This window comes from Ostrinia furnacalis, unplaced genomic scaffold, assembly GCF_004193835.3.
Source record: "Ostrinia furnacalis isolate ACB-3 unplaced genomic scaffold, ASM419383v2 OfSCF0710, whole genome shotgun sequence".
Lineage (NCBI taxonomy): Eukaryota > Metazoa > Arthropoda > Insecta > Lepidoptera > Crambidae > Ostrinia > Ostrinia furnacalis.
The window spans coordinates 1,068,460-1,094,253 of NW_021130949.1; the positions used below are offsets into that span (position 1 = coordinate 1,068,460).

General features: G+C 36.4%; 2 protein-coding genes across 3 annotated transcripts in view; one reads left to right on the forward strand and one right to left on the reverse strand.

The window, feature by feature from the left end:
* The window catches only part of Roc2 (Regulator of cullins 2), a 32,740-nt gene extending 7,169 nt beyond the window's left edge, over positions 1–25,571 (forward strand). Inside the window, exon 2 of the mRNA XM_028300229.1 lies at positions 25,248–25,571. Coding sequence (XP_028156030.1) covers positions 25,248–25,429 — 182 coding nt within the window. The 3' untranslated portion in view covers positions 25,430–25,571. The remainder of the gene's footprint in view (positions 1–25,247) is intronic.
* Tret1 (trehalose transporter BmTRET1) lies at positions 3,345–10,296 on the reverse strand. Of its 2 annotated transcripts, none has more exons than XM_028300225.1 (4): positions 9,816–10,296; positions 6,449–6,904; positions 5,245–5,358; positions 3,345–5,041 (listed from the first exon to the last, which is right to left on the reverse strand). In XM_028300225.1, the coding sequence occupies exons 1-4, from the start codon at positions 9,888–9,890 to the stop codon at positions 3,785–3,787; spliced, it is 1,902 nt and encodes a 633-aa protein (XP_028156026.1). In that variant the 5' UTR covers positions 9,891–10,296; the 3' UTR covers positions 3,345–3,784. The 2 variants fall into 2 exon arrangements, with proteins under 2 accessions (XP_028156026.1, XP_028156027.1); XM_028300226.1 differs by lacking the exon at positions 9,816–10,296 and adding an exon at positions 7,005–7,375.
* Positions 25,572–25,794: the final 223 nt, after the last annotated feature.

Here is a 25,794-nt window from a genome sequence, read left to right on the forward strand (position 1 = left end):
AACACTGGAAAAGGTAAACATGCGTGCATTTATTGCAACATTACGTCATGACATGTTTTTATTGGCCATTGCAGTTGTTCTAGTCGCCATTATTTTCCCTGCCGTACTCTACATTATGTTAAAAATAATTTTGAGTTTCAATGTCAATAAAAAACCACAACTCATTTTATAATTATTGTACATGTGAATAAAACTTAGACATGGTAGTTGATTGCTATAGCTGTTCCTCTTATTGTCTTACCTGCTCAGCCTTTATTATTTTTTGAGGTACCTTTGTTCGTCATAATCGCCACATAAATTAATATTCTAAAGTTTTTAATGGTATATTGATTGAGATTAATGAATACACACGAATCATATGTTTTTTGCAATTTAATTGATTAACAAAGTTGTATTGTGCTGATTCCTCTTCTTAAGAACGTATGTACAATGAAGTGGTCATTGTTGATTTAATTAATTAATTAACCTTGACGCTTGACTCTGGAAAATAATTTCACACACTCCAGGGTGTCAGCATATTAGAATTTTCCTGCCAGAACGCAGAGTAGACCTCCAAGACTTATACGAGTATCTAAAATTAATGACCAACGTTAAATCCGTGCTGCTCTATGGGTGTGAAACGTGGAAGGTCACCAAGGTCATCTCGCACCAGCTGCAGGTCTTCGTCAACCGCTGCCTTCGCCGAATTCTCGGCATATACTGGCCTGAGAAAATCTCCAACGTCGAGCTATTGGAACGCTGCCACGAAATTCCGATCGACCAGCAGATCAAGCGCCGCAAGTGGAACTGGATTGGCCACAGTCTCCGAAGGGATCCCGATCACATCCCCAAGCAGGCTCTGGATTGGAACCCCCAAGGAAAGCGCAAACGTGGTCGCCCCAAGCAAACTTGGCGGCGCACTGTGGCAGACGAGGCGAAGAAGATCGGCAAGACTTGGAGCGAGATCAAACACATAGCTCAAGACCGAACGCGATGGAGGACTGTTGTGGACGCCCTCTGCCCCATCTAGGGGACATAGGACCATAAGTCAAGTAAGTCAAAATTAATGACCCGATCAAGGAACACTTCTTCTAATTTACGTCAAATACTAATATTATTGTAGAGTTATTTTTCAAGTGATAAAAGGATTTTCAACTAGGTAATTAAAGGAATCAGGAGGAAGGACGGATCAGCAAGCTGAAGTGGCAGTGGGCAGGGCACATAGTACGCAGAACTGACGGCCGATGGGGCAGCAAGGTTCTGGAATGGAGGCCACGTACCGGAAAACGCAGCGTGGGACGTCCACCCACAAGGTGGACCGACGACCTGATAAAGGTAGCGGGAAGGCGCTGGATGCAGGCCGCTACCAACCGTGCGATGTGGAAGTCATTGGGGGAGGCCTATGTTCAGCAGTGGACGTCCTGTGGCTGAAATGATGATGATGAATTAAAGGAATCTTAATCATTAACTGTGGTGTCTGATCCGATTCCGCTCAACATTACTTGCGCCTTCTGTAACATTAAAAGCAATGTTTACTTGCTGGGGTGATACTGGAAATTAATATTATGAATATAATAAAAGAGATTTCTGGAGTGTTAATATTATTAATTACATAGGCATTGAGTTGAGCACCTGAAGGATGCCTGTAAAAGTACCCCTATTACCTGAATACATAACGAAAGTCTGGAATAAATGCTTATGCTATTTTGTATCCGTTTTCAAATGAAATTCTTTATTAGTTATGTAGTACTAGCTTTCCGCCCGCGGAATTTTGTCTGTCACAGAAAAACATTATCGCGCGCGTCCCTGTTTCAAAAACCGGTATAAAAACTATTCTATGTCCTTTCCCGGGACTCAACTATCTCTATGCCAAATTTCATCAAAATCGATTCAGTGGTTTAGGCGTTTTCACGCCAGACACACACACACGTGAGACAGACAGACAGAGTTACTTTCGCATTTATAATATTAGTATAGATGCCTACATACTTTTCAGGATTACTTATACAAGTCCCAATTTCATCGCGTCAGTAAGCACATAAAAAGGTCAAATTTAATTTCGATTTTTGTTTAATTTTGTTTTATTCAGAAAACAAACAGCTTACAAACTTGCACACAAACTGTTAACGACTCTACCTACCCTTTCCTATCAAGGTGCCTTAGTATTATTTCTCTGAATTTGCTCAAAAAGGCACATTTGCTAATATTGCTAAGTTGAATAATGGTCAAGCGATTTTTCAGTTTTTCATGTACAATCCTAGTTGTTTAAGGGTCAAGTGTGAACCTGCAAATGATTGGACGCGAGTACGTAGTACGTGCGTAAATTAATTCCCCGCATTACGCGTTCATCGCTCCGTCTGTGCTGCCAATGACTCTAGATACCTAGTTACTTTATGGGCCGGTCCTATGGTTGGTGGCATAATGATTTGTAAGAAATAACTGTTTTGTATTATTATCTTCAATGCCGGTCCAGAGTTTCAATTTTGTAGGTATGTGTTGATAAATGATCGAATTAAAACCTGCGAAAATACATAATTAAAAACTTATAAATGATGTATGTACAAAAAGTACCTATAAATCTAACTGAAGCCTAAGCGTTACCTACATATTTTTTTCGTTGATTAACGGCTGAGTGCCTCTGCAGCAAGAGAGAGAATGGATGATGTACAATTTGCTCATAGGTACTTCTAAAGATTTCAACTTTTGTTTGGATAATTCCAATAGCAGTTTATTACTTACAATTAATTTGATTTTAATATTTAAAAACTTATCGAACCGAACATTATGGTCACCTATATTTTCAGAACGTCTAAGTTCTAAATTTAAATTAGCAAAGTTTTTCCGAAGGTATTTGTGTATTATTTTAATTCATTCATCCTTTATGCTTGTCAGCAGCTTTTATAATGATTGTTATATAGTCAATTTTATTCACGTTAGAAGTTCGGCTTAATATTATGTTTATCGATTAAGGATTGCATTAGTATGTTAGTTATGCGTTTTAGATAACACAGAACACTGACCTATTTACACTTAATTATATATTAGGTGGAAGTGTACATACGGTAGGATTGACAAAAACACAACATTTACTTTAAAATTTTATATTAATAAAAATTATAACAAATAAAATAAATATTGTTTCCGTAATATACGGAGACAGCTATACAAATACACGTCAAATCTTTCTGTTAAAATTCTAACTCTCATAAATGTTAAATCAATTAGTTTATGACAAATTAGACACTTACAAAATAATTATTTGGTCATAAAATAAGTACCTAAAAGTATTTGTCATGCATGATAAACTCAAGATTTTAAATAACTAAATATACAGTTTTAATATTATTCACAATAGATTGTTATACAAATCTTTTACGTATAAGAGATATACATAATCCATAATCACTATTATCGTCCTCAGATCCTGATTCATAATATTTTGACTAATTCAAAAAATGAGATTCTTATAAACCCAGAATCATTGTGAGGAACTTCTTTTACGACAAATACCGCTGTGCGGATCACTTTTACACAAATAATATACAGCTAAAGGAACTATTGATGATAAACTATCACTATGGGTTTAACTAATATAATTTACATGTACGTAGTAGAGAATATATGGCTACAATCCAAATCAGTCTTCTTCATACACTGAACAATCAGTGCATTATTTAATTGCACCTCCTTAAATCTCTATATCCTTATCAATCAGCACAGCACAAGTGCAGCCATCGCACTCTGGAATGTACATTTTAATTTATACTATATCACTTAAAATAAGTTCCTAACGTTGAGTAACACGTTAGCACCCGTTTTGCGTTGGTTTATTGCTACTCACAATTTTAACTCTACGTGCCCCCCCTGTCAGTTTCTTTTCAATGTCTTCTAAACTTATGCCTCGGGTCTCAGGTACGAAGAATATTACGAAAAAGAGGCCAATTAAACATATGACAGTAAACAGCCACATAGCTCCGTACATGTTAAGTGCGAGACTGATGTTTGTGAATGTTTTTGTTACAATAAAAGCACAGGTCCAATTCAAGCTAGTAGCCAAGGATGCAGCAGTTCCTCTAATTTTAGATGGCAATATCTCACCCAACATGAGCCAAGGAATAGGGCCAAAACCAATCGAGAATCCCAAAACGTATATCACAAGGCACGCTAACGGCAACCAACCGAAGTTATCAACATTGACTCCTGCATCCTTTACATAGCAGTATGAACCCAAAGTTACCAAAGTGATTATCATAGATACAGAAGAAATGTATAGTAATATTTTTCTTCCCAATCGATCAATGAGACCCGTCGCTATAAAGGTTGATATAAAGTTAACAATTCCAATGATGATACTAGACAAATTTTTGTCAATACTGCTACCAGACATCATGAATATTTTTTCAGCGTAAAATATAACTGCATTAATGCCACTAAACTGCTGGAAGATCATCAAACCAAGAGATATGGCTATGGCAGGAATGTATCTTCGGGTAAATAATTGTCCAATAGCGTTTCCACGAATATGATCGGATTCAGCTTGCACTCTTGAAAGATCGCGCAGTTCCTTGTCAATATTGACGTTCTTGCCTCTCAACCATTGAAGTGATTTACGGGCGTCCTCCGCTCGCCCTTTAGACATGTACCAGCTTGGAGTTTCTGGGGTCAGGAGCATGAGTAAGAAGAATGGCACAGGTAATGCAGCTCCAAAAAATGCCAACCCTGACCAGTCGAGGTAGTTTCCAACGAAGTAAGCTATGAGTATACCCGTATTACCGAATGCAGTTGGTAGTAATCCCAGAGCTCCTCTTACTTCTGGTTGTAGAGTTTCGCCGCAGTACACCGGAAATGCGAGGGAGCCAATTCCTACGCAAATTCCGATGAGAGCACGGCCAGCGTAGACCATGATGATGCCGTTTGCGTTGGCTATCAGCATCCACCCGATAAAGAACGGTAACGCAGTTGCAGATATGGCTAATCTTCTTCCCAGACATCCTATCAGTGACCCGCCGCAGATGCTCCCAATCAAGGCTGCTAGTGGGACGAGGCCGCCTACCCAACTGCTCTGTAAATAAAATAAACATTTGTTAATAACCAAAAAACACATAGTTAACAAAATGTAAAGCATTGCCATATAATAATCCAATACAAAGGTAGAGTATTTTTAATAGAACTAGAATATTGATTTGACACTATTTAAAATTTGAGGACCAAAATCCAATAAACTACATTATTTAAATTTCTTACGCTGACAAAGAAATAACTTACTTGTTCTTCAGATAGATTCATATCCTCGGTCATCTTCGTTAACGTCGGTGATGTATAACCAGAAGAAAAACCGACGATCAACGATCCCATAGATACGGCAAATGCGGCCAATATCTGTAACAATGTCAGTAATTTCTTAATACTTTATTCTTCACGAACCACTTGTTTCTGCTGTTCAGGTACAAAGACACAGACCTGATGTGGACCATCGTATTTCATGCCTACGCTTAGGTCTCTATTTTTAAACTGTCTTGCGTTCTCGCGCAAGCCTTTCCCGTAAAGCTATGAGGTTTTCTGAGCGTTTCAGCCTTATTATGTACCTTTGCAATGCTAACAAACATACTCTACTTATGTATGTAAGTAAATTACGTCCATGAAGGAAACAGTTTCTCTGTTTGTGTTCGAAGCAAATATGTTTACATGACTACAAAATATATCTGCTAAAGTACGGTCAACTAGCAGCGATACGAAAGGTCGATACGACTGTCGAATTGACAATCTATTCTGTCTCTTCAAATATGTCAAAGTCAGACGGGTTCATCAACATTCGGATATAAATTTTAGTAAACATAGTTGTTGCATTTTATTATTCCGATGTATTTAAGTCTCTATGAAAAAGGGGTAGGCCTGTTCAGTTGCCATACACCGGGCACATTGTGAGGCAGAAATGTTATTATTATTCTCGTTATTTAATTTAAATCTACATTATACAATAATTCAAATTATAACAAAAACAAAATTTAATAAAACATCTATTTTAATGGTTTGCCAGATAGTTTTGAAAACTATATTATCCACAAAAATATGTAATCTAACTATTAAAAAGCTACGCACCCCTGCTATTCCTAATTACCATGACATTGGGTTTGTTTACATTACCGTACTTTATTAAATTATAGATAACAACTTAATTTATGTCCATCACATCAACACTATAATAACTTACTGCTTTATTATACGGTAGCAACTTTCTTATTGATATTAACACATAGAGAAACATAACAAATGTCCAATTCTTACTGACCAAAAGTAATAAAGATGCAATATTTCAAGATACGAGTTAATCAATCGAATCGTAGTTTTCCATTTATTGCATGGCTTATCGATTTACATTGATTTTACTGCAATGAAACGACAGACAATCTATTCACAGTAATAAGCAAGATTATAATGTAAAGATTTTTATCATAGACTTTGAACTAACCTGAGTCCATAGATAGATTTTTTGTGTGGTTGGGCTGTATGGCTGAGCGTCCCCATTGATGGTATAATCAGTTTTAGCTTTACTACTGTCTGTGCTGAGTTGCTTCACAAATGGCACTGAATTTCGCAAATTCTCATCCTTGGCACTCTTTATTTCCATTTCCATCTTGTATTTAAACTCGTTTCCTAAACTGATTTGCCGGAGCTGTTGGAAGTGGCGTCGGGTCTTCTCAAAGGCGTCCTGCTCGTCCTCGCTGCTACTCTCGGTGGAAACGTTCTCTGGGATAGCTGCGTAGTTGGGCGCTAGCGTTCCCTGGGAACCACACGATGTTGCTAGGGATGTACAAGTCGTTGACGCAGAAAGCGTAGGCCGTGATGGGACCCTCGCGTACTTCGGCCCACGAGTGCGGTACAAACGCTCTTCGTCGCCTTGTCCACGTCGGGTCTGTTCGTTTCCCTGTAAGACCAAAATACTTAAATTTATAAAAAACACACAAGAAAACTAACTAAATAACACAACACTTTCAAGCGAGGTTTAAACAATTGCACAAAATTACCAATTTAAACAAATCGCTTCACACCGCGGCACATTAGATAATGAACTGGGCATAATATGCGAATAGGGGTGTATTTATTATGTCCGCTATCTTATGTGCGTAAGCGTTGTGGCCCAAGGGATCTGGGGTCAGTTGGTCTGAGGACCGTACGTCGCACATCTTATTGACTACTGACTATCATATGACCACAGCATGTTTTCGATAACCTAATGATAATGCGAATGCCGGGCACCCTGACCCGGCTTATACACAATTGCCGCCTTAAACTTCATATCACCACATCGGATCAATAGCCAATTCTTTTCTATCACTCCTCAACGTTATTATTGCACCGTTTTATTTAGGAAAAGCGGTGTGCGAGTAATGAGTGTCGCCCGCACCACTGTCCATGTCGAATGCTTGGCGTTATCGGCCGATCTACAGCAACTATAACGATGTTTATAAAACATCAAGTATAAACATTTTCTTTAGTTGTCACCCATTGGCAATTGGCTGCTCAAACAATGTCTGCCTGATTCGATCAATTAGTAATTTAAGCAAACATTAGCAGGGAAAAATTGCAATTCTTATTTATTTACCTAGTATGTTAGTTACCTCCGACTCATTACGGAAGGTATTATATCTTGGCGTGCTCATAAATTTTGGTCCAAAGCGCCTTTCCATTACTTGCAATTTTATTTTGGAATGAATGTTTTAATATAATTGGTACTCAAAATTTCAAGTTATGTTTCTTGTAATAAGTTGACATAAAATTCAATAACGTGGATGGATGACATAAATCATAGATAAAGTGTCTGACTTTTCATGTAGAAACGATAACCTAAAAAGTCCTTAATAATTCTCAGTCGCATGAGACTAGGACAATAAAAAAATTTCGCAAGGCTCATAAAGTATTGTATTTTTACCTCTGCTTGTAGACATTAATTTTTAATTCAATAAATGTATGTATGGTAGGTACTTCAAGTATTATCGCCAATCAGCGTAAGATTTATGACATGATCATTAATTTATGCTCGTTATTCACTGTAAATGTTTTCCTACATGTCACAACACAAAGTATGAAACTGCTTCTCTTATCTTGATGACGTGCGTGAGAGGGCTTCTTCTTGAACCCGCTGTGGGTTCAAGAAGACTCCTCACGTGTCTGTCTATCAGGTCAGGTACAAAGTATTAATTATTTTTTTATAATAAAAACAAACTTATGCGTATTGTTTTTCTTAATTATGCAGAGCAATGACTCTTCATAAAAAGTACGTCATATACTTAGAGGCTCATGGTAAAATACGTCAAATAGGAGAGTATCAATTTAACTTTCATACTTTTACCCAAGTAATAAAATTTGATACGAGTTAATTCGATGATATATGGATGTAGAGCAATTTTCAAAGTGAAGTTTTCCGAACACTCACCATTTGATAGAGCCATTTGTCTGTCTAAGCGAGTGTAGTGTGTGCCATTGTTGTGTGTTTTACTTTAACCGAACCAGCAGAAGTAAGAAGGTAAACTTCTTTAGTGCGCCAAACCCTTGTTTACTCGTATCGATGGCTCATGCTTGAGCATCGTGGCGTGGGGTAAACAGAACCTATATTTTGGACATTATTTCATGGACAAAATTGATGACTGAGTTCATCTACGTATTCTTATCAAGATAGTCGTATTTGGGAAAAGTTTGAGGTACTATAAAAATGCTGGTGATTAAAGCTTTAATGATAAATGTGTACGTAAACAACGCTACCTATTGAAAAGCAACGACAATAAATTCCAACGGCTAGTTCCGATATCGCACCGTTCAAAGTGGCGCTTCTATCAAAAAGCAAATGGAACAGTTTTTTCACTGTAGAGGGCGTTGCTAAAACTGTATGCATTCATTTTCAGACAACTTTAAAAAAAAACTGCGATACATTAAATGTAAAAATTTTAATAACAAACTGATATTTATTACCTACTTAGTCATGAAAAGTACATAATTTGCATAGATTTATTCATATTATTCCATACAATAAATACCAATACATCTCTACATTTCGAATTAATTTCTCAGGCCAATAGATGGCACTGTCCAAGATTATGAATGGCTCTACATGATTTAATTAAAACACTCTTCTCTTTTTCCTCTTAAAAATACACTTTTTAGAAAATTATTGGCTGAAGTTATCGTGGTGTAGCTTATTACCTACTATAAAAATACTTCCTATTTCCTGAAAAAATCTACATAATCGACTCTACATTATTCATTAGTGACATTTTTATAATCTATTCATTGATACCTACTGGAGGAAATAACATCCCGTGCAATAAAATATCGCGGAATGCCTGCATTCCACGGCCGACCTTGCAAGGCCGCTCCGGTTCAACACCGCTGCAATCGTCTACCACTTGTTTACAATATGCATTAAAATCGAAAGTACCACTTATTGTTAAAATAGCACCAGCATGTGCCCTTAGATATGTGCCTTATTGATATGTGGAGTCGACAACTTATGGAATCGAAAACATGCTATGTCAATAATGTTCAGTTTCATTTATGTGGTTACAAAAACTACTTTACAGTAGAACGCAGTACGAGCCCAAGTTCAGCAGTAATATTTGTATTGACTTAGCTATCTAATAGCGTTGCCAAGCAACGGATAAAATCGACCGTCTGCCACCCTCACTCTGGTGGGTGTGGGTCGTACGGGTGGCGAAGAACGGTCGAGAGCTTTCCAAAACAGAAAATTCGAGAACGCTCAAGCGTTTTCTTTCACCCGGCAAACAGAATGCGCGCGGAAAGTTAAAAATGCAACAAATGAAAAGTTTGAAAATAAAACTTACCATTTCCGTGGACAACTGCTTCAAGTATCCCATGATCTTCCCCATTGCATTGGGGTTGTTCTTATTAAAGCTCATCTTGATGCTGTTACTTGAATTCAAGTGACCTCAGGACTGTCAAAGACGTCGTCAGGGTACGTCAAAGTGATAATGTCTATAAAATAATACGATGTATCTTTTCCTTAAATCTAAAAGTTCTTTAAAATCCAGGTTCGCGAATCACCGCTGAATAACACACATCACTCGCAACGTAAACTTTTACTGCGATGGTCGGCCAGCCTGCAGTCGCGGTCTGACACAGTTTTTAGATATGTAAAGTCTTAAACACGAATTGATTTGCAAAGTTCACAATGATTGAATAACTCATTCAACGAAGTTTAAAGCTCGCGCCACAACCTGTAAGGGTGCACAACATTCAACTAGTATGCACAACAAACGTAATGTTGGCAGCGCGGTAACGAATTGTTCAGATTCAAGTTCGCTATTGAAACTTGCAGATGGCAGCGCAGTGTTTTATATAGCAATGTTGGTAGAGGCCGGCGGCGCGCCGGCAACCCCCCCGCGACCCCGCGCCGCTCGCGCCGTACCTGGGCTTCATGTCTGTGAAAACATATTAGTGTGAGTGCACTCACACTTTCAGTGCAATCAACTTACCTGAATTACTGTGTACAATTTGCAGTCGCCTTAAGAATTCGGCTGCCATACTTACTCAGGTACAAAATATCTGTGTCCGAACTCAGTATTTTTTTAATATTTATTAATTTAATAATTACATGGAATTTAAAATTGAACCCTAACTTTGCGCAAAAATTTTCCATGTTAGTGATTGTTATATTTGGAAAAAGTTTGCGCGATAAAAATAACTCGGGTGAATCAACTCTACATTTATTATTTTTCCTATGGCCTTGACCGTCTCTGTTGCGTGTGATACCCATTTGGTTTTTCTTATAGTAACTTATAACTTCCTAAAATTGATTGAATAATCATTAATTTTTCATAAATCTAATGTCTCTACAATAGTTTTTCGTCAGCATTGTTAACATTTTGTAATGCTTATCAAAATTCTTCAGTAGGCGTTTCATACCGATTGGCAATGTGAGTGACGGACAGATCATTTACATAACAACAAGTCTGTTATTATAAGGCGAGACGAGCCTCCGGCCGCTGCGGTTTGCGGTGCGCGGAAGGGTGACCAAACGACTTATGATTCTAAAATCAAACATGCAATTTAAATTCCAGTTACTACAAAGCAAAGGCCGTTACCACACGGATGTAGGTAATTCGTATCTATGAATAAACACTTTTTTCAATCATAGCAAATAAACTTAAAATTCTAACTCGTCTATCGCAGATTCGATGTAGTCACATGATTGCCATTTATTTTTAGATTTGTCGCACTACTATTATTTTTTGTTATTCGTTCGCACATATAAACTTTCGTCATTACCTCACATCACATGAGTATGTGCTATTTTTGTTCTTTCTATTCTACATTATGTATTTTAATTTCTTTTGTAAAGACAGCTCTATTTTCAGTCAGTATACTCGTAATTATTCTTTTTGACGTAGCTCTTGTTTCTAGGCAACTATTTATAGTTGATAAAAATGCTTGTAAATTTAATTATATTAAAACTTAAAACATATTATTTTTAACTGGATAAATAAATTTCTACATTCAAATCTTCAAATCCATGGGAGTCACATCTCAAATTCCCAACAGGGTCCCATATACTTTTTTTGCATCGTTAAAAGCAATCCTTTCAAATCGAATGCAAGCTTTTCTTTTGATTGTTTACTTGTTTTAAGTATAATAACTTAACTGTATCGATACATCAAAAGGCCATTTTTAAATGATATTATAGGTAATTGAGTGCACGCGTTAGGACAGTCACCGCGGAGGCAGGTCGCGCGCGCGTCATGAGCGCTCGTGCCGCGCGCCTGATTGAAATGCGGCCGCCTACAAATTGGACGCCGGCAACAAAGCAATAACTTCAACCGTTTTGTCACCAATCCCCTTATTCATAAAGACCACTACAGTCTTATAATCCTTCTTGTTTCTTTTTATCACATCATCAGGTCTTTTAGTCTCCAATGCAGGAACTTACTCACTCACAACCACAGTTAAATCCCCTATTTGATCTTAAGAGAAAGAATTTTTGAAGAAACTGAAACCCTTTCAAAATTTTCATTTAGCCATAGCCACTTGTTACCAGCTCATGTTGTAATATTTTTCAGTCTTTCAATCTAATGAATGCAGGCTTCCACAAATTCAGATAAATTACCAAAAAATAACAAGGTAAGCTTGTTGTTTCTTGTTAGCAAGCTTGTTACTAAACGTTTGTCTCTCTAACGGTTGGATTTAATTCCTTTTTTGTCACGACACGGGGACGTGATGATGTTCACGAAAGCAAAGAGCACGCCACGCGTGTCACGTCACATGAAGTTCGGCCAATTCCTTCCAATGCGATAGCCACAAATTTAGGCCTCGGTAACAAATCGATAAAGTCAATACCCCAACCACACGTAAATATTGATTTTCTTGTATTTTAATTGCTTCAAAGAGCGTAAATGTAACCTGTGGATCTTATTTAACTAAACTTTTCTGCTAATAACTGTCAGATGGATTTTTTGCGTCGAGAGAGAGCATATCAAATCCCGCAACAACAGTTTACAGGAAAGAAAATTTATTTTCAGTGTCAGCTTTTCTCGTCCTACTTCAAGTGTTATACCTATCTTTTACCCATTTCTAGGTTATTTGTTGCTACAGGTTTTTGCATCACAACAGCCTTTGTTTTAGAAATGTCACACCATTATAATGTCAGCGTGACGTAAATGACCGCCAATGTTTTTCGCTCATAATACGTCAATCATAATTATGTCTAACAGTGTTTTTAAATGACGTATTCTTATCAGGTGATAATGTAGTGTCCAAAAATGTGTTAAACAAACAGTAGCTACCGAGATGAGTCACTTTCAAAGTATCTTCATAATATCTTGAGACGATTAATTGCTTTCAAAATCCACTGTAACTATAATATACTGTAGAATATTAGGTCACGCTTTTTTTCGAGAAATTTAATCTTAAGGAAAAACATGCATTTTTTATATTTAATACTAAACATAACCATCAATTGTAACACTTAATAAAAATTGGCAACTGTGCTACGAAATGGCATCCAGGGTGACCTTATGACTAACTGTACTGTGAAGAACATTCTAGCTCGAATCGAACCCGTAAGGTCGGCGCCACCCGCGTGCTTGTGACATCAATGAGCGCGTGCACCGCATCACGTCACGTCCCTCATAAATCCCCGAAGCGATCCCAAAAGCTGTCTGTCTGCGTGCCCCGCCTCCCACACACACCCAAAGAGCTTTCGCTAGACGTCACACATGCGTCACGATTGATTCAGTCAAAACAGTGCGTGCCGCTTGCAACGCTTCAAACTAGATTACATCAGTCATGTGCGGTATTCACTTGAAAATACAATATTTTTTACACAATAAGTTAACCCTTAGAACGGCTATCACCATGCGTCTAACCGGGGGGCATTCACCACACATGACCTTGCTGACACACTGAGGCAGTTGTGTAAACTTTATAGGCCTACACATACATTATGGTTTCAGAAATATCCGTGGAATATTACCAGTGTGAACATGCGGGCATGACGGGTCTCGACGTTCTCGAAAGTTCTCATGTAAGCGGAATGTAATAAGAAAAGCACATCTTGCAGTCGAAAGCTTGTCGCATTTAAATGCTGACAAAAATATGAATTTCTGTAATCTTTGTTTACCTTAAAATATTCGTGAGGCCGGTGGTGACTGATTTGCTTAAAATTCGTATATCCTTAAAAGTACCTACTGTCTCATAGACTGCTACGAAAATATTGAGATTTTAAAGTAATGTGGAACACACTTCCATTGGATACTCAAATTAATGCATTCGGTAAGAGATTTTTAATCTACGAAACAACTGCGCTATAGACTTGTAGGTATGCGATTTGTCTTCATTAAAATCAAAATGTAGAGTCCTCCTAAAATTACACATTTATTAAATTACAAAATACAAAACATTTACCACTAAACAATGGAAACAGTTGTACATACCTATAACAGTACTAACTAATACATAACTTTTTTGTTACATTTTAATCATTTATGCATAACAAGGCAGTTATTTTACTATAGTCATAGTAAGCTTTTTTAGTAGCAAGACAGTATTTCATTTAATATATCACTTTTAATTTGGCACCGGTCATTTATAGGTATGCAGTTGCCTCTTCATAGATACACCCTTTAACCTTTTAGAAACTTTAAACTGCAAATACCTAACAGTCTCTATAAAATAGGTATATTGACTGCACACAAATGTGTAACGCGTTTAATCCACCTGGGAGTGTCTTATCTAATCAGTTTCAAACTGAGATAAATGTCCGATTAAAAATTTCCATGGAGGGTTTTTAGTTATACCACAGTTATAAGAGTTACGTTACAACACTTCAATATTTCATATTCATTTGTTTAGTTACACAACTAAACGTCACTATTTGATAGCGTCATTTTTCTTTTAAAAAGTTATGTTTTTCCATGGTTATAAATAAAATAGAATTAAAATATTTGGCGTAATACCATATTATCATGATTGATGATATTTAACAACGTAAGTATTTTGGCAATTCTTTACGATAAATCTTGGTTTGCAAACAGAATAATCAGTCCAAAAATAAAACACTTATCTACGTCCTGCCTTAATCTACGTCATTGTCATCAAAGTTATTATACCGCTTTTGATTGCATAGAAAAAAGAATCGATTTTCTTCTATGTTATGGCATTATAAACAAATAATCGGTCGGCATGTAATGTAATATGTATGATGCCCTCGTTAGCGAAGGCACTTTCAGGATGTATGTGACGCAACTAGGGCAATCAATAAATTCCTAGGCTAGGTTTTAAACTGCACTTGCTTTATGGGTTTAACATTATGAAAAACGTTCACAGAAAGAAAACCATTTCATATCTGAAGCAAAAATGGCAACTGTAGCTAAACTGGTAATTTATCGCGGGCTAACATTTTGATAAGGGTAACCCTGAGCCTTTCAATTAAGATGATACCAGTACCAGTACAGCATACAAAAACTACAATTTAGCTAAGGTCAAGGAAGGGATAAAATTACAGTTTAATGTGATCAGCGACACTCGTAAAATGAAGATAAATCTATCTGCTATCATCGCGCTATATTTTATGGAATATACTGCTTCTGAAATTTTTCAGAATGTGTATGATTTTATTGCATAGCTAAGGGAATCTTTTTCTACGGTACAATCGCTGAAAACAAGCATAATGAGAATGCATAGTAGAGCAACTACTGCAGTATGCGCAGTGGCAACGGCCGTCCTTGGCGTAGCACTCTGTTACATAACGAAGGTCAATCAAGGCAACATCCCTTTGCTCGTATTAAAATGGAAATTTAAAAGCTCGCAAAGGACATTTTATAGCAAAAGTTAAAGCACTAGTAACCATGACGTCCTTCTATGCATAAATTGTATAATGTCACTGATTCCACTTTTTTATTTTATTTGTAATTCCTACTACAATAGATACCTAATATATTATGTAGATTTCTTTAGGTATATCGATGTTAATTGAATCATTTATTATGGCCACTACGACACGTGGTGGACGCTAATTCAATTGTTTAACTATTGGATGCATTTGCGTCTGCATATAATTATGATGTGCATAGCATACATTGCCACACCGAGCATAACACTGCACGATTAGGTACGTATTCTATCTCTACTGTAAATTAAAGTGCGTTACTACATCCTAATCCGAATTTTTCGGTTTCAAAATGTTCTCAATTTATTTTCAATGAAATATAACAAATTGTATTTTTTATTGTGATTCTACGTTGTTAAAGGAAGCGTTACGAATTATTTTTGTACAGGCCGGCTATAAATATCTTTCTAAAAGCAGATGTTTAAGAATAGCCGCAGATATAATAAGTGTAACTAAAAATAAAACGAATATATAGCAAACACGCTTGTGCGCGAGATCGTTTACGATTTGTCGACTTCGAAGTAAAAGTAGCAAAACTTATTAACTCTAATGAGCAGCATTGATCACGCACACGACGTGGCCTGATGTGGCGCCACTAGAATGCTTATTAAGAATTCCAACATGCTGATTACCATTACGTATGAGAAATTGCGTCTTGGGGTACTTGTATAAATAAATCATACACTGAAGCGCCATGGTGGTGGAGCCTTGCAGACAAAAAAGAACCTGTAGTGCCAGCAACATAACGAACAATTCAATGTAGAGCAAGTTACACACGCTATACTTACTTATGCGAAAGATCTTTTATGCAGCTAAATAATAATTATTATCTCTATAAACCTCCGGTATATTTTAGGCTACTTTAGTCGCAATAAAAACGTGAAATAAGGGATGAAAGTATTCCATAATTCGTGAAATTATGGAAATGGAAATGTGAAAATGTATGACTATCGTTTTGATAAGAAATAATTGAATAAGTGAATGTTAAATTCTTATTGTCAAAATAAACTTGCTTATTGTAACTTTTGGTTTAAGTAGTGCGACACGCGATAAACTATGGCAGAAGAAAATTAAGCCGGACGAAGCAGCGGGAGGAAGCTAGTATATTACAAACATTATTATTATGTAAACTGAAAATAATAACACGTGTGATATGACTTGAGAATAGTATGCGTACGAGTTAACGTTGCACTTGTAGCGTGCAGTTAAAATTACGGCCAAAATTACTCTATATACAGTAAAGTATGTTTATTTAGCTGTGCAAAAGTAACAGTCTCTAACATATGTGCTGGAGGCTCTGATGGAAAAGTACTGGAGGAGAAGTGCGTCGCCGACTGTTGATTGCAGTGTCGCAGACGTCGTGAACATTTTTTGTGATGCTAATAATTTGGCAGTGCAAAAATATTTTTCATCACTGTTATTGAAGCATCGCCTTTTATTTTTTTACGTCGTCATTATAATTGGGTTGTTTTCCCTAGATCTTTATCTTATCGTATGTCGCCTTGCTGTGTCTGAGAAATTAAGGATTCGTATCAGTTCTCAAGGTTTTTTTCTTAAAGGTTTAACGCTTCTGACGAACCTGAATCCGTGGGCAAACACTAACGTGTAATGTTCACACTCTCTCATCGTTTCGTAATGAAACACGGTAGCGCACACATTGACACAGCGTACCCATACAATGTGAGAATGTGTTGGTGCCTAGAACTAGGCGCCTTCGGTACTAAAATTAAACGCACAGACCAGCGAAACGCGACTTGTGTTAGTTCATAGCAGTTCACTAGAACCGCATTGGTGCAGTCTAGAAATAAACACTTTTAATTACAAAACCGGCGCGTCAAAGACATTTTAGTGTAGAGCGAATTTAATTTGCTCGTGTTCATTTATTATTAGTGATAGTGACACATTTATTATTATTTACTTGATATCCTACCTAAAAAGTTATTACGACAATATTATGCTATGAAATTGTTATGAAATTTCATTTGCGTTTTTCGTTGACTCTACTGTCAATAACAACATAACTTACATTAGAATGTTCATTAAATGATGTTCTTTAATTTTTATATTTTATATACATTAACCCACAGTTTAAAGATGTAGAGTCCGATAAACGAATAGAGCTCACATTTACGGTTTAAGACATTTGTTTCTCCAAACAGAAAATACATTCACTTACTTATTGAGAAACACTGGTTTGTAAATTAATATACACGGAGAGGATTAATGTTGCAGCTTTTAACAATATTAAATTCATCATCATACATTACATGTGATCGCTGAAAAGCCTCTACCTATTAGAATACGATTGGTCACTTTGTTACGCGTCTCGTAGTCACCATTACTACAGACTTTTCGGCGATTGAATTACTCATTGCAAAAAATTTGCTTGGTCAACATAATTATTCTTCATTCTAGATTTGCAAGTATATTATTTGATAAATTACTTTGGAAACCCAAATCGTATAACCAGTTAAGTTTTCGCCAATTCAGCCGTAAATGACATTGTTTAAAACATTATTTTGCACATCGCTGGCGTCAGAGAAGTGTCAGGACCTTAATAGCCAGAGGCGCCAACTGGTGAATGCGCGAATACCATAGCCCTCATTACAATTAAATCGTCGGTAAGGCCGAAGCCACACAAGCAAGAGCTTTGTTTGATGGTAATTAGCGTAGCACGAACCGCATGGCAAGGTGTAAACGAAGTTTCTAAGTGCTAAACGCAATCTCATTGCGCTAATATTGGTAACTGACTAGCAAATTCGTCAAAAGGATATAAGGCAACAAGCTTTAGTGCGACACTACAGTTAATTTTAACTCCACCCATGCGTTGACTAGTAGAAACTTAAGCATCTCTCGTAGTATGCTTTGTAAATCTACTTATAAGCAGCGCTAAGTGAATCTTTTAGCAGTGCCGCTTGGGGTTTATATGAAAGTACTTATTTGCAACCAGTTTCTGAGATTTTCACCTTCTCATCCAAATATGAATCATGTACAAGAAACCGTTACATGAAATTAAATAAAAAACAAGTTGGCAACAAAATATTAATTTGTAACAAGTTCACTTGTCGTTGTTAAAACAATTTATTTGCTATGCTTGACGTAATTAATACGTAGTACGCACGACTACTAGTAGTAAATTTTCGCTGCGATTTCATTGAAATAATATGGAGTACATTTACTTTGGGGCCGCCCACTTGTCTCAAGTTGATATTTATAGAAATACCTATCAACTATTTGTAGTGCTGAAACGAGCATGTCGTAAAGATGCCATATGTGGGGGATCAATAACCTCGTGTAAAATTCGTTTTGGCTCTCCTGCTTTAGCAATCGAATATTCCCGACGGTTTCTCATTCGACACGATGCGAACTAATGATTTATTTAGTTAGTACTCGTAAGTATTTAGTCTTTAGGATATAAGTCTGCCAAGTGCCAACTACTACACTCGTGTGTGTGTGCTCGTTTATTTGACAGTATCTAGTACAAATAGTTAATATCGTTTTTTAGAGATCATAAAAGTCACTTTGTATTTTATTTAGTTTCCATAAAAGTACAAGCGCTAACACAAAAAACACACCGGCAGCAGTCGTTTTGTTCGTAGTTGATGTGCGGGTCTCGATGCGTCGTTAAGAGCTCATGCATTTTCAATTAATTTTAGCCACTAACTCGTGGGAGTTAACTGGCTTGGCTGCGTTCCAAGTTCCGACTGACGCCAATTATGTTGATTTTGACATATTTAGATTACAAATAGGTACAGCACTATTATTGACTTGTGGGCAGTGTCACGTAATCACTTTCAAAAGTCATCGGAACGTTTTATAGCTTTTATGTAGGATCATAGTTCAAATTTCAGTTATGGGACAAATAGCAGTTGGTGACAGCCCTCTCTATCATAAAATGTCATCGTAAAATGTTTTTTTGAAACACGTCTGGCGTCTAAATTACAATTAGGTATAACCTCAGTGTAGCTTTTGTAAGAGTTCCAAAAACTCGGATGAGATACGGGCTTGATACAAAATGTAAGATCACGTGAAAGTTTGCAAACATCACCCACACACAATCGTCAAAAGAAAAGCTCTTATTTTTCAAGAAGCGACATACTAGTTATTAATAAATTATAACAGAAACTAGAATTATAATTGTGTAATGTGATTCAATGCCTCCCACGCGTATGAACATCTATGATATGAAACGTCCAAGAGGCGATCCCGTGATTTCGTGTCGTCGAATATTTCATATTACAGTATAAAGTACCTAAACATTTACAAGTTAAACAAACACTAAAGGACATTTGTAAATTATAAAAGTAGAGCTTTTATATCAATTCCACATTACTCAAACTTTACACTTTTTAAGCTCAATCTTTTTTTACCCACGTGCCATAATATTAGCGACTGCTATCTGTAGGTAGTGAAATTTGGTAATCTATCTATACTTATAATAAATCTGTAGAGAAGTCAATTCTGTACATGAAATATATTTTCAAAATAACTATCAGGGGGTGATTAGTGATCGATACTGATGCCAAAAATGCAATCAGAAATTTTTTTGTCTGTCTGTCTGTCTGTCTGTCTGTCTGTATGTTCCTTATAGAAACAAAAACTACTGGACGGATTTTAACGAAACTTGGTACAATTATTCTTCATACTCCTGGGCAGGTTATAGGATACTTAGGAATTCCCACGGGAAAGGGAATTAGCAGGAAAATCCTTTTGTATGAAAAATCTAAACCGCTTAAGTTAGACGCTTGAAATTTGGCATGCAGTTACCTTAGTAAACTTAAAGCTTAGTTACAACAGGATATTGCAAAATTCCCACGGGAACGGGAGTTAGCGGGAAAAAACATTTGTATGAAAAAATCTAAACCGCGTTAGATAGATGAAGGGGGTAAAACGGGATCCACGCGTACGAAGTCGCGGGCGGCCGCTAGTTAAAATCTAATTAAACTTTTACTACAGGCTGTTTGCGACTGGTTTTGATCTGGAACTCTGAAAGAAGTACCGTATTCAGATAATTAAAAAGAACCTACGTAATGAATGGATTTTTCAGGATAATAACAATATTGTAAAGAAAGATATTTTGAAACACGTTAAAAATATCCATAATTATGTGAACGTCATCTTGGGACCTTGATTAGATATTTTCCGGTACACCTGTACTTGGCTAGCATCTTGTCCAGTACAAACATGATTATTTATTTCCTATATACATATTTGTCCGCATGATGTCGGCTCCGCTAATAAGCATTACTTACTTACACTTACGCACGTCGAATTTTGTATTGTTCAATTGTTAAACAAATTTTAAACGTTCAAGTGCACTTTAAAGTTTCAATTTGCACAAAGTCGTTAAGTGTCGTAAGCAAAAACACAAAAGCCAAATACGCTTTTCAAAGAAAATGTCATCATTATTTTCGGACTTTGCATTTAGTCGTCAGTTTTTTTCCTATGAACTCCTTTTAGTAGCTAATGCTTACTTGCGAGCATATCGGTTTCTTTGTTAAAAAAAAAGCTTGATTCATTATGATTTTCAGTTTAGATGTTCAATTTATTATGTCATGTAATATAATACGTCTGCACGTTATTAAAGTTTTTTGTAAGCGGTTGCCTAAGTTTTCACATGATATTAGAATTTAACACGGGCCAAACAAGCGCTTCATTAACAATAGAATTAGTTTGAAGCACGAATTCACCATACGATTCCATGACGAATAATTAAGCTTTATGAGTCTTAATGTAATAACAGATGACGCAAGAAATACTGCTGAAAACAATGACGTGATTTTCAGATGTAAAATTTTTGCGTACGTGATAATAACAGTGTGATGTTTCGTTAACAAGGTCAATACTGCAGATGGCGTGCGCCGGCGCTGACGTGGGCATTGATTGAATTTTACTGGAGGCGGGGTCGCCATATTGGCATTTATTGAACTTTGCATTTGCTCCAATGTAAACGCTCACCACACCTCCTCTTTTTGTTGTCTACGTATTTTTGTCTATTGGTAAAATTTTACAAGGGAAGAGGTATTAGGTATTATAGGTATAGCTAGTTAGGGAAATTACTTATGCCTAATTTCTAACATAATGAACTTTGGACAGACAGTATTTTATGCATACCTATTTGAAACATTGCGCTTGTCGCTAAGGAAAATCTAGCAAGCAATGTACCTATAATAGCGTAGTGATACCTAGTTGAAAATCTCTACTGTATCTAATTAAAAATAGCCTTAACAGACAGTAAATTAGGCCGGGGCGGGAATGGGTTCAAGTCGACGTATATTATGGAACTTTTTTGAGAAAGGGTCGCTGAAAATATTTTATACTTACCCATGGATTAGTTAGTAATTATAAGTAACAATTTATTATTGCTTGTGTTCTAACTAGTAGGTACCACCAATTTTGCATCGTTTTGTCAACTCACAATGAGTACATCACAACACAACGCTAAATACTTGATAAAAAATTATTGTGTTCGTTTTTGTATACCGTATATTTTCTAGTTTTTCGCAGGTTTTTTGCATACATGTCCAATATGTCCATTATCATCATGACGTATACAAGAATGTACAATACCCAAACCTATGCTAAACTTGTTTGTGTTGAATGACGCACTTCCCATGATGAGGTTGATGTCATTCTGGCACGCTGAAATTTTAGAAATGCATGTAACGCATCACCTAGCTTTTTTACAGTAAAAAATTCAAAGCTCATTCGTTATTTTGAAATGATCTGTTATTTTTCTTCATTGAATTGCCGCAGGCGCAGTGGGTACTTTGTTTTTGCCAACTCGAGGACATACCAGTATCCGGCAGTGCCGCATTAATATGCATGATTAATTCATGTGCCTGTTATTTATTTGTAACTAGCTGACCCGGCGAACTTTGTTCCGCCTTAATAGCAATAAATAAGCAGACTTTTTTTTAATTTCGAACGGGATAAAAAGTATCCTATGTCCTTCTCCTGGCTCTAAACTACCTCCCTGACAATTTTCAGCTGAATCGGTTCAGCCGTTCTTGAGTTATAAGCGAAGTAACTAACACGACTTTCTTTTATATATATAGATATTACGGCCACTGATAGAAAGTGACCATTGCCAGTGGAAAGTTTTAGGATATTATTTCAATCCCAACTGTTTTCTAACAAGCCTCTCGACTCGAGTATCCGACTCTACCGATTTCAGTCAACAAATGGCATGCAAAATTTCCGATTGAAATTGGTACATAATCTAAATTTCCAGTGAAAAAAACCTCTAGAGACTTCTCAATGATTTGAGCGACGAATACCGAATGGAAATAAATGTGCAATCATAAACTCATTCACTTTCCCTGCCTTCTTTATGCAAGACAATGTGAAATAAACTAATCTATTATATCTGTTACACCGTTTTTAAACGATAAAATACAAGTTTCTACGTGTTTTAATTCAAGATCAAGTATGACGTTGTTTATTAGAACAAGTTTTCTTGGCACTTCCCGACATGGGTATTTACCGATATAATTCAATTCAATTCCTGTAAACGATCAATGTGGCCTATAAACCATAGAAACGCAGATCGGAATGAGACGTCTATATGTAGATCTCATAATTGCCAGATATTTCAATATCACTGCCATCGGAAACCCCATAAACCTTAAAAGGTCTGAACATCTAGGTCGCAATCACGATCGTAGCACCAACTTGGTGAATAATACTATTATTACAATTACTGCAATTGTGCAAATAATACCTTCAATTAATTACCTTCGCCGTGAATGTATCGACAAACTGGCAATTTGTGTTTATCTTTCGCCTTGGCCCATATATCTTATATGTGTTTAGTATAATTGGTTGCAACGCCAATTTTGTCAGATGCAATTATTTGAATTCTTAATAAGCGAGTGGCACTGCTGCATACGTTTAGTAGAGTCTGTTAAATTAATTGCTAGAGGTTACATCTTATCTTATTCTTTATTTATACTCGTATCTAAAACATAATTTAATTCATAATTTTTGAGTCATCATCTCAGCCATAGGACGTCCACTGCTGAACATACGCCTCCCCCAATCCTTTCCATGTTGCCCGGTTGGTAGCGGCCTGCGTCCAGCACCTGCCTGCTACCTTTATGATGTTTTTTTTTTGAGTAACTTTTAGAAAAAGGTTGTTATTCGGATAATTCAATAATGACGAAACAAGTCAATGATTAATGTAACATTAATCATCCAAGCTCTTTACTTTCATGATCGATCCGAGACCCTATCATGATATAAGTGACGATCATTCACGCGCTAGTCTAGACACTGTCAGCCGGGTCACACGGTTGTGAGCGTCACAAAACATATTACATGTAAACAAACTGAAAAAGTTTACATATAACTAACGACGCGTCTGCCGTTTGCATGAAGATAGAAAACATTGTATAATTATTTTCTTTTTGTAGCCACAGATGTTTATGATAACTACGCATGTTCGTTAAATGTTATTTGTTCTTTGTTTTTCTATAAACTTATACTCATAAAAAGACTACTTGAAAAAATTCTGATAATTTTTTTAAGGTAAAGAAAGCTTCACTTTACCTTACCCTGTAACTTTCTCTACGAACAGGAAAATTAAGAAGTATTTTCTCATGAAGTCAAACTCCAAATCAAAACATGCATTTGAGTCGTAACTCGCTTTGAAAATCCACGGAAACTTGTACAAAATAATGAATTTCATGACATTTATAAATGCCATCTAAAGCTTCTTCAAATCAGAGTCGAAACATAAGCTTATTAATAATCCAGTGTTAGAAATATTTCCTCTAGCTATGACATTTCCTTATTATCTGTCTCAGATTAATTTATGTAGATGATGTCGTGTTAACTATCTCTTAAATTGACTGTAAGCTCGAGATGCAAACCTCTTCTGAGTTTTTATATCGTCCGGGTGAACTTGTCGCCAAGCAAGGTTTTATTGCAAATATCAAGATTGCAAAGTACATATTACTTAAGATACAATGGATATTGACGTGTGTAAGGACTTTACACCACAGCCTTTTATTACCTGACTGAAGCCTGTTTTAATTTTTATGCGATAACATCTTGATGTAAGTGCGTCATTAAGGCGAGAAATATTGCACACTACCTAGGCATTAACTTTTTCAGCTGTTTTTTAAATGTAATGGATGTCACAACAATTGAAATCAACAAAATAATTATTGGTACCTAATTTTCGTTAATTATTTTTTATCCAATTCTAAATACATTTGGACCATTTTAATTACTATATGTAATTTAAATGCAGGGTTTTTCGGAATTTTGACGATTTTATTTTTTCGATTTTAAGTCTTCGCTTGATCTAATTGTACTCGTATTATAATTTATACTAGCTTTCCGCCCGCGGCTTCGCTCGCGTGGAATTTTGTCTGTCACAGAAAAACTTTATCGCGCGCGTCCCTGTTTCAAAAACCGGGATAAAAACTATCCTATGTTCTTTCCCGGGACTCAAACTATCTCTATGCCAAATTTCATCAAAATCGGTTGCGAGGTTTAAGCGGGAAAGCGTAACAGACAGACAGACAGACAGACAGAGTTACTTTCGCATTTATAATATTAGTTGGGATTAATTTCGTTTCATCTTTATCGAAATTCACAGAATTTACTTTCTTTATTTAGTTACAAACACACACTGTACACAATATGTCTATTTAAAATTACTTACATTTAGATATAATATAGGTAAAGTTGTTGGTAAACTTTGCCATAACTCGATTTAAATATTGAAACAAGTTCGAAATGTCATATAATCGGGAACGATATAAATGTCAACAAGCAACGTTCTTTCTGGTATTCGAGCGACAGATTAATATTTTCTAACAAAAAGAGGCAAGTCAAATAATAAGGAAACGTTTTTTTGTTTCAGACGCGTGTCTCCGGTGTCAAGGTGAGAGCAAGAAGGATTCGTACGGCAAGCAGGACTGCGTGGTGGTGTGGGGCGAGTGCAACCACAGCTTCCACTTCTGCTGCATGTCCCTCTGGGTGAAACAAAACAACCGCTGCCCGCTCTGCCAGCAAGAATGGTCCATACAGCGCATGGGCAAATAGGTTAAATTGTTTTTTCGGCAGCTAAGGACTTGGTTCTAAAGAAAACAGCTTATCGATCCATCAATAATCTCATTGGCAAACTAAACCTTCAGTTTTGTGTTTGTTTATGCGGCTCTTTTAGTAATAAAGTTTTTTAGTTAAAGTTATTTTCTTTCTCTACTTTAATCCCTCAGTTTGATCAGCCTATGTCTAGGAAACTAATTAAGATTTTAACCCAAGTTAGTCGGCAAGCGACATGAAACCGGGTTGAATGCGATGCAAAAATAGATCGATCCGCATCTAAAGTTAGTGTGGTTTTATGTTTCCGTCGACACGTGGCCTACATAACGATATTGAGCTAAATCCGAACCCAGATAGTCTAGCTA

What these genes read in the sequence shown, in the direction of transcription:
- Tret1 (XM_028300225.1), bottom strand. Translation starts at nt 9,890, where the DNA reads ATGAGCTTTAATAAGAACAACCCCAATGCAATGGGGAAGATCATGGGA. An exon ending in AGCAGTTGTCCACGGAAATG is followed by an intron (nt 6,905 to 9,815) that starts GTAAGTTTTATT and finishes TTGGTCTTACAG; the next exon opens with GGAAACGAACAGACCCGACG. An exon ending in AAATCTATCTATGGACTCAG is followed by an intron (nt 5,359 to 6,448) that starts GTTAGTTCAAAG and finishes ACATTGTTACAG; the next exon opens with ATATTGGCCGCATTTGCCGT.